This window comes from Saimiri boliviensis, chromosome 12 (assembly GCF_048565385.1).
Source record: "Saimiri boliviensis isolate mSaiBol1 chromosome 12, mSaiBol1.pri, whole genome shotgun sequence".
NCBI lineage: Eukaryota > Metazoa > Chordata > Mammalia > Primates > Cebidae > Saimiri > Saimiri boliviensis.
This window is the reverse complement of record NC_133460.1, coordinates 12008255-12023793: the sequence shown is the minus strand read 5'-3', so window position 1 is coordinate 12023793 and position 15539 is coordinate 12008255. Positions and strand designations below refer to the sequence as shown.

The 15539-nt window shown below is 52.6% G+C and overlaps 1 protein-coding gene across 4 annotated transcripts; it reads right to left on the bottom strand.

Annotated features, from left to right (window-relative positions):
* Nucleotides 1-6314: 6314 nt before the first annotated feature.
* On the bottom strand, nt 6315-14421 carry CD19 (CD19 molecule). Of its 4 annotated transcripts, none has more exons than XM_010340825.3 (15): nt 14152-14420; nt 13624-13893; nt 13106-13309; nt 12705-12983; nt 10442-10552; nt 9482-9530; nt 9072-9160; nt 8539-8652; nt 8285-8389; nt 8135-8203; nt 7978-8034; nt 7833-7889; nt 6908-7003; nt 6708-6814; nt 6315-6545 (listed from the first exon to the last, which is right to left on the bottom strand). In XM_010340825.3, the coding sequence occupies exons 1-14, from the start codon at nt 14237-14239 to the stop codon at nt 6723-6725; spliced, it is 1680 nt and encodes a 559-aa protein (XP_010339127.1). In that variant the 5' UTR covers nt 14240-14420; the 3' UTR covers nt 6315-6545; nt 6708-6722. The 4 variants fall into 4 exon arrangements, with proteins under 4 accessions (XP_010339127.1, XP_003930278.1, XP_074237992.1 ...); XM_003930229.4 differs by having other exon boundaries at nt 6908-7000; nt 14152-14417; XM_074381891.1 differs by lacking the exon at nt 8539-8652 and having other exon boundaries at nt 14152-14421.
* Between the last annotated feature and the right edge of the window lie 1118 nt (nt 14422-15539).

The following is a 15539-nucleotide window of genomic DNA, read 5'->3' as shown; positions in this document are numbered from 1 at the left end:
GAAAGTGCACCTGTAAGAACCAGCTAGCAGGAATGCTGAGATGGGAAGACTGCTTGAGTCAGGAGTTCAAGGCTACCCTGGGCAACAGAGCAAGACCTCATCTTTTTAATTTTTTTTATTTTTAGACAGAGTCTCACTCTGTCACCAGGCTAGAGTGCAGTGGCACAATCTCAGCTCACTGCAACCTCCGCCTCCCAGGTTTAAGTGATTCTACTGCCTCAGCCTCCCAAGTAGCTGGGACTACAGGGGTGTACCACCACGCCCAGTTAATTTTTGTATTTTTATTCATTTTTTTTTTTTTTTAAGACGGAGTTTCGCTCTTGTTACCCAGGCTGGAGTGCAATGGCACGATCTCGGCTCACCGCAACCTCCGCCTCCTGGGTTCAGGCAATTCTCCTGCCTCAGCCTCCTGAGTAGCTGGGATTACAGGCACGTGCCACCATGCCCAGCTAATTTTTTGTATTTTTAGTAGAGACGGGGTTTCACCATGTTGACCAAGATGGTCTCGATCTCTTGACCTCATGATCCACCCGCCTCGGCCTCCCAAAGTGCTGGGATTACAGGCTTGAGCCACCGCGCCCGGCCTATTTTTATTCATTTACTTATTTATTTTTGAGATGGATTTCACTCTTGTTGCCCAAGCTGGAGTCCAGTGGTGTGATCTTGGCTCACTGCAACCTCCGCCTCCCCTCTTCAAGAGATTCTCCTGCCTCAGTCTCCCTAGTAGCTAGGATTACAGGCACCCACCACCACGCCCAACTAATTTTTTGTATTTTTAGCAGAGACAGGGTTTCAGTATGTTGGCCAGGATGGTCTCAACTGACCTCAGGTGATCCACCCACCTCAGCCTCCCAAAGTGCTGGGATTACAGGCGTGAGCCACCACACCCTGCTCAATTTTTGTCTTTTTAGTAGAGAAGAGGTTTCACCGTGTTGGCCAGGATGGTCTTGATCTATTGCCGTTGTGATCCACCCACCTCGGCCTCCCAAAGTGCTGGGATTAAAGACATGAGCCACTGCGCCCAGCCAAGACCTCATCTTTTTTTTATTTATTTATTTATTTTTGTTGTGTTGTTGTTGTTGTTGTTGTTTGAGATGTAGTCTTGCTCAGTTGCCAAGGCTGGAATGTAGTAGTGCAGTCTCAGGCCGGGCACAGTGGCTCATGCCTGTAATCCCAGCACTTTGGAAGGCCGAGGCGGGCGGATCACCTGAGGTCAGGAGTTCATGACCAGCCTGGCCGACAAGGTGAAACCCCGTCTCATTAAAAAAAATAAAAATAATAAAAAAGGCCGGGCGCGGTGGCTCACGCCTGTAATCCCACCACTTTCGGAGGCCGAGACGGGTGGATCACGAGGTCAAGAGATCGAGACCATCCTGGTCAGCATGGTGAAACCTCGTCTCTACTAAAAATACAAAAAAAAATTAGCTGGGCATGGTGGCGCGTGCCTGTGATCCCAGCTACTCAGGAGGCTGAGGCAGGAGAATTGCCTGAACCCAGGAGGCGGAGGTTGCGGTGAGCCAAGATCGCACCATTGCACTCCAGCCTGGGTAACAAGAGCGGAACTCCATCTCAAAAATAATAATAATAATAATAATAATAATAATAATAAAATTTAAAAAGTAGTGCAATCTCGTCTCACTGCAACCTTCGCCTCCCAGGTTCAAGAGATTCTCCTGGTTCAGCCTCTTGAGTAGCTGAGATTACAGGTGTGCACCACCACGCCTGGATAATTTTTGTATTTTTAGTATAGATGAGCTTTCGTTATGTTGGCCAGGCTGGTCTTGAATTCCTGACCTCAGGTGATCCACCTGCCTCAGCCTCCCAAAGTGCTGAGATTACAGGCATGAGCCACTGCACCCGGCCTAAAAAAAATTTCTTTTAATTGTTTTAAGAGCTAAAAATGGGCCAGGCGTGGTTTCACCTGACCAACATGGTGAAACCCCGTCTTTATTTATTTATTATTTTTTTTAATAAATAAAAAGAGCTAAAAATGGTCAACGCCCTGCCAAAGAAACAAGTTGTGAGACAGGAAGTTGAGATGCCTTAAGGTATGCCTTCTTCCTTGGCAGGTGGCTCTCTGCACAATGACCTTGGTGCCTTCTGGCTCTTGGCACACAGTAGGTCCTCAACAGATGCTAAATGGTTCAAACACAGTGGCTCATGTCTGTAATCCCAGCCCTTTGGGAGGTGGAGGTGGGAGAATCACTTGAGGCCAGGAGTTCGAGACCAGCCTGGGAAACATGGCAAAACCCCTTCTCTACCAAAAAATACGAGAGTTAGCTAGCTGGGTGTGATGGTGCAGACCTATAGTCCCAGCTACTTGGAAGACTGAGGTGGGAGAATCACTTGAATTCAGGAGTTCAAAGTTAACAGTTGGCTATGATTGTGCCATTACCCTCTAACCTGGCCTAGCATAGCCTAACAAGACCCTGTCTGAAAAAAAAAAAAAAAAAGATGTCAAATAATAATAAGAGTTTATGTTTGAGTCTTTGCTAAGGCACTGTTGTATGCTTTACATGTCATTTAAGACTCATTAATAATGTTCTCATTTTCTTAATTATTATTTCATGGTCCATTGTACAGACCAGGAAACTGCAGCGCAGAGAGCTTAAGTCACATCGTTGAAAAGGGGTGGAGTGGGATTCACACAAACCCAGCTAGTCTGGGCCAGGCGCGGTGGCTCACACCTGTAAACCCAGCACTTTGGGAGGCCGAGGCAGGTAGATCACCTGAGGTCACGAGTTTAAGACCAACCTGGCCAACCTGGTGAAACCCTGTCTCTACTAAAATAACAACAAAAACTAGCTGGGCATGGTGGTGCCTGCCTGTAGTCCCAGCTACTTAGGAGGCTGAGGCAGAAGATTAGCTTGAACCTGCGAAGTGGAAGTTGCAGTGAGCCGAAGTTGTTTCCATCTAAAAACAAAACCAAACCAAACCAAACCAGCTAGTCTGATTCCAGGGCACCTGGAGGGAGGCAGCACACCTCTATTCCAACTTCAACTCTCTGGGAGACTCCCCAGCGTGGCAGAACCCACAGTCTCCTTCCTCTGCACCCCAAATGCATAAAGAGCCCATCACAGCACTTCCCACAGCCTTTCGTTCACTCCTCCGCCTTCCCTTCCCCACTCATTCCCTGACCTTTCTCATCCCCCAGCTAGGTAGCAGAGGCACAGAGATGACTTGGACATGGATCCAACCCCAGGAAGACAGGATGTGTTCTTTTATTATTATATGTTTTTTGAGAGAGAGAGTCTCACTCTATCGCCCACACTGGAGTGCAGTGGCACCATCTCGGCCCACTGCAACCTCTACCTCCTGGGTTCAAGCAATTCTCATGCCTCTGCCTCCCAGGTAGTTGGGACTACAGGCACAAGCACCATGCCTGGCTAATTTTTTTGTATTTTTGGTAGAGATGGAGTTTCACCACATTGGCCAGGCTTATCTCAAACTACTGGCCTCAAGCCATGCACTGGCCTTGGCCTCCCTCAGTGCAGGGATTAGAGGCATGAGACACCATGCCTGGCTGGCAGGATGTTTTCACTAGGAGTCACAGGCTCAGATGCTTCAGACAGGCAGGAAACTGAGACGAATGAAGCAGGCTGGGAGAAAGGCAATTGGGAACGGCAGGGATTACAGCCACGTGAGAGCTTATTTTAGCTAAAGGTTGAGGTAGGGGATTATGGCAATGTAAACAGCTGGTGAGGAGCAGATAAATGTTGCACCAGATGATCTGGATTTTTTTTTTTTTTTTTTTTTTTTTGAGTCTCATAAACTTGTGTTCAAAATGCAAGCCTAAAGAAGTACTAGAGGTGGCCGGGCGTGGTAGCTCACACCTGTAATCCAAGCACTTTAGAGGCCAAGGCGGGCGGATCACCTGAGGTCAAGACCAGCCTGACCAACATGGTGAAACCCCGTCTTAAAAAAAAAAAAAAAAAAAAAGTGCTAGAGGTATTCCAAATTCGTGCATACACTAAGCTAAATATAATGAGCAGTGTTGGTTTCTTTCTTTCTTTTTTTTTTTTAATGGGTAGCTAAGATCAAAAGGAAGACAGAATCTTCTTGGTTCCAAAAATAAGGAAGAAAATCAAAGCCACAGTGGTGGGGGCAGTGGAGACGGTGAGGTCCAGCAGCCCATGGGAATGCAGGAATCCCCCTATGACTGGAGTTTTAGCATCCACATGGGGGCTGCGCCCGGTGGCTCACACCTGTAATCCCAGCACTTTGGGAGGCAGAGGTGGGTGGATCATGAGGTCAGCAGTTCAAGCACAGCCTGGCCAACATGGTGAAACTTCATATCTACTAAAAATACAAAAACAATTAGCCAGGCATGGTGGTACGTGCCTGTAATCTCAGCTATTCGGGAGGCTGAGGCAGAGAATCGCTTGAACCCGGAGGCAGAAGTTGCAATGAGCTGAGATTGAGCTACTGCACTCCAGCCTGGGCGACAGAGTGAAACTCCATCTCAAAAAACAAACAAACAAAAAAAACACCCACATGGGGACAGAGGTCAAGGCTGAGGCCCCAGGGAACGGGGAGAGCCAGAACTGAGCTCCCTGCACAAGGCTGGAAGCTAAAAAAGGACTATCTCAGATCCTGTATTCCCAGCTACTCAGGAGGGTGAGGTGGGAGGATTTCTCTCTCTCTCTTTCTCTCTCTCTCTCTCTCTCTCTCTTTCTCTTTCTCTCCCCCCACCCCACCCCCACTTTTCTCCCTTTCTCTCTCCCTTTCTTAAATTTAGTGATAATAAGAGAGGATTTCTTCAGCCCAGAAGTTTGAGACCAGCCTGGGCAACATAGCAAGACCACCCCGCATCTCATAAAAACAAAATAAGGCCAGGTGCAGTGGCTCATGCTGGTAATCCCAGCACTTTGGGCTGTGGGAGGCTTAGGCGGGTGGATCACTTGAGGCCAAGAGTTCGAGACCAGCCTCATCAAGATGGTGAAACCCCATCTCTACTAAAAATACAAAAATTAGCTGGTATGGTGGCCTGCACCTCTAATTCCAGCTCCTTGGGAGGCTGAGGCAGGAGAATTGCTTGAACCCGGGAGGTGGAGGTTACAGTGAGCCAAAGGTTGCAGTGAACTAAGATCGCACAACTATACTCCAGCTTGTGCAACAGAGCAAGACTTCATCTCAAAAAAAGAAGAATCTTGGCCAGGCACGGTGGCACACACCTGTAATCCCAGCACTTTGGGAAGCCAAGGCCGGTGGATCACAAGGTCAGGAGATTGAGACCAGTCTGGCCAATATGGTGAAACCCAGTCTCTATTAAAAATACAAAAATTAAGGCCGGGTGCGGTGGCTCAAGCCTGTAATCCCAGCACTTTGGGAGGCCGAGGCGGGTGGATCACGAGGTCAACAGATCGAGATCATCCTGGTCAACATGGTGAAACCCCGTCTCTACTAAAAATACTAAAAATTAGCTGGGCATGGTGGCGCATGCCTGTAATCCCAGCTACTCAGGAGGCTGAGGCAGGAGAATTCCTTGAACAGAGGAGGCGGAGGTTGCGGTGAGCCAAGATGGCACCATTGCACTCCAGCTGGGCAACTCCTCAAAAAAAAAAAAAAAAAGAGGCCGGGCGCGGTGGCTCAAGCCTGTAATCCCAGCACTTTGGGAGGCCGAGGCGGGTGGATCACAAGGTCGAGAGATCGAGACCATCCTGGTCAACGTGGTGAAACCCCGTCTCTACTAAAAATACAAAAAAAAAAATAGCTGGGCATGGTGGCACATGCCTGTAATCCCAGCTGCTCAGGAGGCTGAGGCAGGAGAATTGCCTGAACCCAGGAGGCGGAGGTTGCGGTGAGCCGAGATCGCGCCATTGCACTCCAGCCTGGGTAACAAGAGCGAAACTCCGTCTCAAAAAAAAAAAAAAAAAAAAAAAAAAATCCATCCCCAGGCTCTGGCACACAACGTGGAAGTGAGCCACCTGACAGACAATAGATGGAAGAAGCCATCCAGGCACTCAGAACTCCAAGGCTGACCGAAGTATAGGCTTGGAGTCAGCCCAAACCTCTGGTGCAGAAACCTGTTCTGAGGAACTAATAAATAACATAGAAACTTGTGTAGCCTGCAATACTGTGCCAAGAGCCAAAGCGAGCTGGCCCCAGGGGTTGTCAGTAGGGGCGCAGGAACCCAGGAGACTGTCACAGGCAGGAAAAACACAAAGAAGTCAAAGACACTGGCCTCAGCCTCCCACAGTGCTGGGAGTACAGGTGTGGGCCACCGTGCCAGGAAAAGGCCCTTTGTATGCAGAAGGCAGCCCTCCCTCCTCCACGGGATTCAAGATGCTTTTCCTTCCCTTCCCACACAAGGGCACTACTTCATAAGATTGGAAGAGCTCGTTGAGTTTATTTAGGGAATGCAAAAGGGACCGGAAGTATCACTGGCATGTATACACACACACACGCACACACACGCACCTGCACGCATGTACACACATGCACACATCCTGAGCAACATTGCTCCAGAGGTTGGCATCATATCTGCTTGAGGTCTTCAGATTTCAGAGTCAGGCGTGAATCTTGAGGACTTGAGGAGATCCAGGCTGTGCAGAAGAAACAGTGATGGGGAAGGGTCCAGCAGCCCCTCCCTCTGGCCACCAGGCCCTAGGAGCCCTGTTCCCTCTTCCTCCTTGACAGCCAGCACCACTGCCATCCCTGCCTATCTCCCTCCCTCCCCCCTTCCCCTAGGGGCAGTCCCAGCTCACCTGGCCACCCGAGGATCACCTGGCACCCCAGGTGCCCACGTGGCCTCCTCCTCCCCACGCTGGGTCTGGCCCATCAGGATTATCCATGTTCTCATAAGAGTCTGCATCTGGACAGAACCAGGGACAAGGAGAATACGGGTGGCACTGGAAGGGGGCTGGGAGGTGAAGTCAGCTTAGGGGACGGCAGCAGAAGTACCCACCTTCCTCATGATTGGGTCCAGGCTGGCCCCGAATGGAGCAGAGCTGGGGGGCTGAATACAGAATCCCTCTCATATCCTCATAGGACTGGGACCCTGCTTGGGCAGAGACGGATAATTGGAGGCTTGGGTGTGGAAAGTACAGCCTACGGTAGGGAGGGAGACTGAGGGACAGAGGAAGGTGAGGGGCATCACCCGAGCTATGCTGGGCAGGGGCAATTCGGCCAGCATCGGGTTTGGGGCCCTGGTTAGCTGTAGATTCAGCATTAGGTAGGGGTTAGATTATGGCTAGAGAAGAGGTCAAGAACAGAATTGGCCAGGTTTGGTGGTTCACGCCTGTAATCCCAGCATTTTGGGAGGCCGAGGCAGGCAGATCACTTGAGGTCAGGAGTTTGAGACCAGTCTTGCCAACATGGCGAAACCCCATCTCTACTGAAAATACAAAAATTAGCCAGGGGTGGTGGCGAACATCTGTAATCCCAGCTACTCACGAGGCTGAGGCCTGAGAATCGCTTGAAACTCTGGGAGGCAGAGGTGGCAGTGAGCCACTGCACTCCAGCCTTGGCAACAGAGTGAGACTCAGTCTCAAAAAAAAACCACAGAAAACTGGAGGGAGTCAGAGTCATGAAGAAGCCGCAGAGCGAGCTGGGGTCCACCTTTCTGTCTGCACTGGGGCTGAGATGCGGCAGAGATCAAGTCCAGGCTGGTGCCGGATTGAGAGCCGTGTTGACATTCACAGTTAGGGAGGGGGTGAGCATTGGGGGTCAGGATGGGGAATGGGGATCAGTGGTGAGGATAGAGTTAGAAGTGAAATCTAAGGTCAGGATTGGGTTTGGGGTCAGAGTCAGGTCAAAGTCGGGTCTGGTGTCAGAGCTGAGTCCCCGCCATCCAAGCTGGGCAAGGCAGTCTGATCACAAGCAGCTCTCACCCAGGGAGGTTGCTTCCCGGCTGGGGTCCCAGGCAGATCCATGGGGGCTCAGGAAGTCTGGAAAGGGAAGAGGGAGGTTGCTATTCCTCCTGGCCTCCAAGCATCCTTCACCTCCCCCCTGGACTGTTACCGTTCTCACACACACCCATTGTCCTGGAGACTGGCTGGGTCAGCTCTTCATCCTCGTTCTCATAAGACTCAGCTGCGGCAAAAGAGAGAGAACTCCAGGGACCCCTTCTAGGGGTATCACAGTGCTGCAATTACCCCTAAGTCTCTGAGGTCCCACAAAGGCCCCAAGTTACCATTGGAGAAGGAGTCTTCATCCTCAGGACCCAGGGGCTCGTCCTCAGGGTTTTCGTAGCCGCTGCCATCTGGTGGAGAAGGAGGGGTGTCCATAGGTGTCCACAGTTCACCACAGAGAAGTGGAGGGCCACGAGGGAGAGCAGCCTTACCCTGGGAGAGCTGGTCCTGCCCAAGGTTGGAGTCGTTCTCATAGAACTCGGAGCCCTCCTCACTGTCCGGCTCCTCATAGCCCTCCCCTTCCTCTTCTTCTGGGCCTGGGGATTTGGGGATGGGGATGGGGATGGGGAACCGAGTCAGAGGGGAGAAGCCCCCTCTCCTCCATGCCCCAGTCCACTATTCCGGTCACAGACCGCTCCAACCCTCTCCATGTGGGGAACAACCCTTTCCTCCCCCAGTCATTCACCCGCTCCCGGGGGGCTCCGGGACCCCACGGCTCCATCCGCCTCGACGTCGCTGCGCGGGTTTCCATAAGACGGGGCGGTGCCCCCCAGGCCTGCGGCCCAACGCTGGGCGCGTCCTGGCGAGAGGGGCGTTGTAAGGAGGGATCAGAAGAGATGGGGGCGGTCAAGGCTAAGGATCCGCGCGGCAGGGCGCAAGGAGAGGATGCTTTGGGCTCTGCGAATGGACTCTTGAGTCTAGGAACCTGGCCATGAACCATGGGGCGGGATCTAAATCTGAAGCCTCCAGTTCTGGAGCAAGGTTCTGCTTTTGAACGGGACTTCAGGCTCTGGGTCCTGGGTGCGGGGCTCTGCGCCCTGGAGGCGGGGCCTGCTTCTAGGGGCGGGGCTCATATCTGGGTGGGACTCCCCATCCCGGGGGCGGAGTTCCGAGCTCCAGAAGGCTTGGCGCACAGCGGATTGGAGGGATGGGGAGAGTAGGGGTGGAGTCCTGGCTCTGGGGCGGAACTATGTAGGCTGGAGGGGCAGTGCCTCTTACCGAGGCCTGAGGTGGGTGTGGGAAGGGATAACACATTCCCGTACTGGTTCTGGGGCCCGCTTCCTGGGGGAGGCGTCACTTTGAAGAATCTGGAGGGAGAAGGGAAGGTGCACGGTGAGGCTAACTTGGAAAGGAATGGCGGATCCACTCAAAATTTTGTCCAGGCCTTCAGAGGTTAAACGTGACCACTTGTGATTAGCTCCTCTGTGCTGGGACAGCCAATAGAGGAGTCTGGGATGATCATTTCCAAGGAGGTCTTCACAGAGGAGGTAGCTTTGGAGCTGGGCTTTGAGGTTGGGCAGTATTTGAAACAGTAGAGACGGAGCAAAGACCCCCTGGGCAGAGGAAATATTAAGTGCAAGGCATAGAGTGAAGGTAGAGGGTGCTGGGGAGGGAACGGGTTGCATTACCTCCTGGCGGGGTCAGTCATTCGCTTTCTTTTTCTCCTTAGGACCAGGGCTGGTGGGAATTAAAGGGAGTGATCAGAGGAGGGGCTGCTTGGTAGGGTAAGGATTTGGGGGGCAGGGTACTGGGGAGGTCAGTTGGTCCAACAGAGGAGATGGGAGTTCAAATTGCAAGGGGGCCGGCCGGGCGTGGTGGCTCCTGCCTGTAATCCCAGCACTTTGGGAGGCCAAGTCGGATGGATCACGTGAGGTCAAGAGTTCAAGACCAGCCTAGCCAGCATGGTGAAACCTCATCTCTACTAAGACAGGCGCCTGTAAGCCTAGCTACTAGGGAGGATGAGGCAGGAGAATCGTTTGAACCCGGGAGGCGGAGGTTGCAGTGAGCCGAGATCGCACCACTGCACTCCAACCTGGGCAATAGAGCAAACTCTCTGTCTCAAAAAAAAAAAAAAAAAAAAAAAAAAAAAATTCAAAGGAGCCTCGAGTGGTGGCTCACACCTGTAATCCCAGCACTTTAGTAGGCTGAGGCTGGTGGACTGCCTGAGCTCAGGAGTTCAAGACCAGTGTGGATGACATGGCAGAACCCTGTCTCTACTAAAAATACAAAAGATTAGCTGGGTGTGGTGGCACACACTTATAGTCCCAGCTATTCAGGAACCTGAGGCAGGAGAATCACTTGAGCCAGGAGACAGAGGTTGCAGTGAGCTGAGATCGCACCACTGCACTCCAGCTGGGGTGACAGAATGGGACCCTGTCTCACCAGAAACAAAAACAAACAAACAAACAAAAATTGCAAGAGGCTTGGGAAGTTTGAGGGAGGCTAGAGGGAGATGGGGGGAACAGGATTCTAGGGTCTTGTTGGGAGGGATGGGAGGAAAGAAAGATGGTTGTCAGACTGACCAGAGCAGGCTTATCCTGGGGAAGATGGAGTAGGATTTGGGCAGATCCACTGGGGACATGACTCACCTCTTTGAAGATGAAGAATGCCCACCAGGGAACCCAGGCAGAAGATCATATAAGTCAAAGTCACAGCTGGGACCTTCCAGCCACCAGTCCTCACCAGCCAGTGCCATAGTGCTAGGGGGAAGGGGCTATGAGATGAGGACCCCAGGCTGGCATCTTACATCCCAATCCCGAGACCTCAAAGGACCAAAAATCTGGGGCTCAGAGGCAAGACACAGACTCAGCCAGGTGCGGTGGCTCACTCCTGTAATCCCAGCACTTTGGGAGGCCAAGATGGACGGATCACCTGAGGTCAGGCATTCAAGACCAGGTTGGCCAAAATGGTGAAACCCCGTCTCCACTAAAAATACAAAAAAAATTAACCAGGCATGGTGGTGGTCGCCTGTAATCCCAGCAACTTGGGAAGCTGAGGCAGGAGGATTGCTTGAACCCTGGAGGTGGAGGTTTCAGTGAGCTGAGATCATTGCGCTCCAGCCTGAGCAACAAGAGCGAAACTCCATTGAGAGAGACAGAGAGAGAGAGAGAGAGAGAGAGAGAGAGAGAGAGAGACAGAGACAGAGACAGAGACAGAGACAGATTCAAAGTCCCAAGCTGTGAAAAAGGCTCTCCTCTCTCGAAGGAGCCTATGTCCCAGGAGGTCAGGGATTGTCACAGAGCCTGGCACAGGACATGGGGCAGTGTCTTTTGAGCAAATCTTGGGCAATCCATGCCTGTATTCAGAGGCAATGTGTGGATTGAGGGGAGCATAATGATCAGTTTCCTGCTGCAGTAAGGATAGTCATGGTCAAAGTGAAGGGCAGAGTTGAGTTGGCAAGGTTACAGCTGGGACCCAGCACATTGCTTGGATCAAGTTTGCAGTGCAAGTTGGGGTTGGGTTTGAGAATTGTGGCCAGGATAGCATGGTGGGATTGTGTGAAGGAGAGAGAACTGGCAGGACACTGACCAATGTGCCGGACAGGGTGAGGAAAAGGGAGGATGCCCAAGTTCTCAGCCTGGGCAAGGGAGCAGGTGGTGGTGCCTGCTGCTTCCACAGGGCCACCAAGAAGACTATACTTGGCCGGGCGCGGTGGCTCAAGCCTGTAATCCCAGCACTTTGGGAGGCCGAGGCGGGTGGATCACAAGGTCAAGAGATCGAGACCATCTTGGTCAACATGGTGAAACCCCGTCTCTACTAAAAATACAAAAAAAATAGCTGGGCATGGTGGCACGTGCCTGTAATCCCAGCTACTCAGGAGGCTGAGGCAGGAGAATTGCCTGAACCCAGGAGGCGGAGGTTGCGGTGAGCCGAGACCGCGCCATTGCACTCCAGCCTGGGTAACAAGAGCGAAACTCCGTCTCAAAAAAAAAAAAAAAAAAAAAGAAGACTATACTTGGGGAAGACATTGAGTTTGATTTTGTATCTGTTGAGCCTGAGGTGTCCATGGGACATCAAATGGCCCAGGAGATGGCTGAGTATGGAGCCTGGAATAGAGTCACCGAGGCATGGTGACCCAAGAAGCCACTGGGAGTCAAGGTCAAATGGGAAAGCATGCAGAGAAGGATGAGAAGGGGGCCCATGGCTCCAAGAGGGAGGAGTTGGGGAGGAAGGAAGACTCCACCCAAGGTCGTGGGCAGGAGCAGGCAGTGGTAGGTGAAGACCCAGAAAAGCAGTGTCTTGGAAGCAAGGGAAGAAAGGTTTGAAGTCTAGGCCGGGTGCAGTGGCTCACACCTGTAATCCCAGTACTTTGGGAGGCCAAGGCAGGCAGATCACCTGAGGTCAAGAGTTCTAGACCAGCCTGGTCCAACATGGCGAAACCCCACCTCCACTAAAAATACAAAAATTAGGCCTGGCCATGCACAGTGGCTCATGCCTGTAATATCAGCACTTTGGGAGGCCGAGGCAGGTGGATCCCAAGGTCAGGAGTTCGAGACCAGCCTGGCCAACATAGTGAAACCCTATCTCTACTAAAAATACAAAAAATTAGCTGGGTGTGGTGTTGGGCACCTATAATCCCAGCTACTCAGGAAGCTGAGGCAGAAGAATCTCTTGAACCTGGAGGGTAGAGGTTGCAGTGAGCCGAGACGAGATGGCACCACTGCACTCCAGCCTGGGAGACAGAGCGAGACTCTGTCAAAAAAAAAAAAAAAAAAAAAAAAAAGACTTGGAGTCAGTGTTCTGTGTGGAAGTTGGGGTATGTAGTGAGGCTGGGAGTAGCCCTGAGGCTGGGGGAATCTAAGATTGACTGGCTTCCACTTCTTCCCGGACCCCCGCACAGAGAAACTCTACCTGACCGGGCAGTAATCTCCAAGTGCCATGAGATGGTCAGGTTGCCACGGTGACAATAATACTTTCCAGCATCTTGAGCTGTGGCCTGGGGCAACAACAGACCTTTCTCCATGACCCACATGTCTCTGGCTGAGAGATTGGCCTTCAGCTCTAGGCTCAGCAATGAGAAGTTAGTCTCCTTGGGGCGCACATGGGTCCAGGAAAGGGGGCCCCTGGACACAGAGTCAGGAGGTACCCCACAGGACAGCCAGAGTGTGGAGCCAGGGACCATGGTGAGGTCTGGGGCAGGGAGAGAGAAGACATGGAAAGCCTGATCCTCCGGGTCTCACCTCTTCAGTTTCCACTCCCCTCCCTGTCTCTGGACCCCCACCTTCCCGGCCGGGGTGAGGCCAGCTCCTTACCCTGGCTGAGGGTCTGGTTCAGGCTGTCCCTCAGTGGGCCACACGGAGGCTCTCCCTCCCAGATCTTAGGGCGGTCTTTGGCCCATACATACAGCTGGGAGCTCATGAGGTTCCCGGAAGGGGAGCTGGGGTCCTCTGAGGACCTGTTCTCCAGGCCGCAGCCCCGGCCACCGAGGTCCGAAGCATTCCACCGGAACAGCTCCCCTAGGAAGAGACCCAGAACCAAATGCAGAGACACCCAGGAGAGGGAGAGAGATAGAGACTTAAAGGCAGAGATAAACAGAGACACAGACCCGGAGAGAGAGACAGAGAGAGAAGACAGTGAGCCGCGGAGGGACAGGAAGCAGCTCATGCTGAGGCCACAGAGCCGCCGGTGTCGCCCACCTAGCTGAGTTTCGGCCCTCAGCCCCTCCAGTCCCTCTCTCCAGCTCCTCTGGGGCCGCCACACCTCTTCCATCCCCGGTGGCCCCCCTCCTCTCCTCCTGCCCCTGTCCCAGCCCGGCCAGCCCGGCCCTCACCACTGCCCTCCACACTGACTGTCCAGCCAGGCTGCCAGGCCTTCTCGGAGGGGGGCCCTCGCTGGCACAGGTAGAAGCCCCCCATCTGGTGAGAGACATTGAAGATGAAAAGCCAGATGCCCCTGGGCCCCACGTGGATTCCCAGGCCTGGCAGCCCCAGGCTGAGTTTTAAGAAGGGTTCGAGCGACGGGGACTCCCGCCGCCAGGCCAGTTGCTGAGCAGGGTCATGTGAGGTCTCCTCAAGGCACAACAGCACAGCGTCATCTCCCTCTGTGGAGAGACACGGGGAGAGAGGTGTGGGGATGGGTGGGGGACCTCTGAGCCCCCGTCACTCCTCACACTGGGTGACAGAGCAGAGGACTCCAAAAGCTGGGAGTGGAGGAGCCAGCAGAGTCCTTCCAACCCCTCCCTGAAATCTACAAACAAGAAAATGGAGGCTCAGAGAGGGTAAGTGACTCAGCTGAGAACCCCCAGCCACCACCCAAGTTTCCAGACACAATCCCTTCCCTTTCTGCTCTTTGGACATACCTTCCACCTTTACCAGTCGAGGTTCCTGGGGCCTGACTCCCATGGGGGTGAGGAAGAGGAGGAAGAAGAGGAGGCAAGGAGGTGGCATGCTGGTCAGACTCCCCGGGGCACCCAGCTTCGCGCAGGGGATGCTGGGGCAGGCAGGGGCCTGGAGGGCACTGAACCATGAGTGTCTGCGAGGGCGGCAGGCAGTCCCCCTGAAGAGGAAGGGGGTGGTCACGCCTCAGGCCCCCTTCTCCAGGAACCCCTCCAGACCCACACAACCTGCCTTCTCCCTGCCACGCTGTTTTATTTTCACCCCAGCTCTCAGCACCATGGGAAATGATCTTGTGTGTTTACTTGTTCACTTCTGTTTTCTGCACAAGAATGTGAGCCCCTTGGAGCAGAGACCGTGTTGTTCACCACTAATTCCAAGTGCCCTAGAACAGTGCTGGGCACATAGTAGGCACCTGATAAATATTTGCTGCATGAGCAGATTCAGCCTTTGGGGCTCCCTCCTTCTCCCTCTCCCTCCTCTTCTGAATCCCAAGTTCTGAATCCATGTCTATTCACTCACATACACCCCATTCATTCATTCATGCAGCAAACATTTCACGGCTTCTCTTTTTGCCTCCACCCATCCACCCCCTAACACACTTTGGGTTCTGGTTGACCTGAGTTTGAATCTTGTGCCTCCGCCATTTGGCTAACTCTCTTCATCATTCAAAGCCTCAGTTTATTTCTCTATCAACTGGGAATAATAATAGTTCTAAACAGACTGCGCGTGGTGGCTCATGCCCGTAATCCCAGCACTTTGGGAGGCCAGAGCAGGTGGACCACTGGAGGTCAGCAGTTCCAGACCAGCCTGGCCAATATGGTGAAACCCCGTGTCTACTAAATATACAAAATTAGCCGAACATGGTGGCATGCGCCTGTAATCCCAGCTACTTGGGAGGCTAAGGCAGGAGAATCGCCTGAACCTGGGAGGCAGAGGTTGCAGTGAGCTAAGATCACACCACTGCACTCCAGCCTGGGCATGAGAGGGAGACTCTGCTTCAAAAAAAAAAAAAGGAAAAAGAAAACAGTTCTATACAAATATTGTTTGTTCGTGAAGATTAAATAGGACAATATGTTTGTATTAAGTAATGGCTAAGAGCTCAAGTCATACTGCCTCAGTTCAAAACCAGGCACAGTGATGCACGCCTATGGTCCCAGATCCTTGGGGAGTTGAGGTAGAAGGATCACTTGACCCCAGGAGTTCCGGGCCACGGTGTGCCATGATTATGGCTGGGATTAGCCACTGTGCTCCAGACTGGGCAACACAGCAAGACCTTGTCTCTAAAAAAAATTGTTTTGAAAGAACCCAGGTGTTCTAAAGTTCTAACTTCTAAATCTGTTCTTAATCTGCC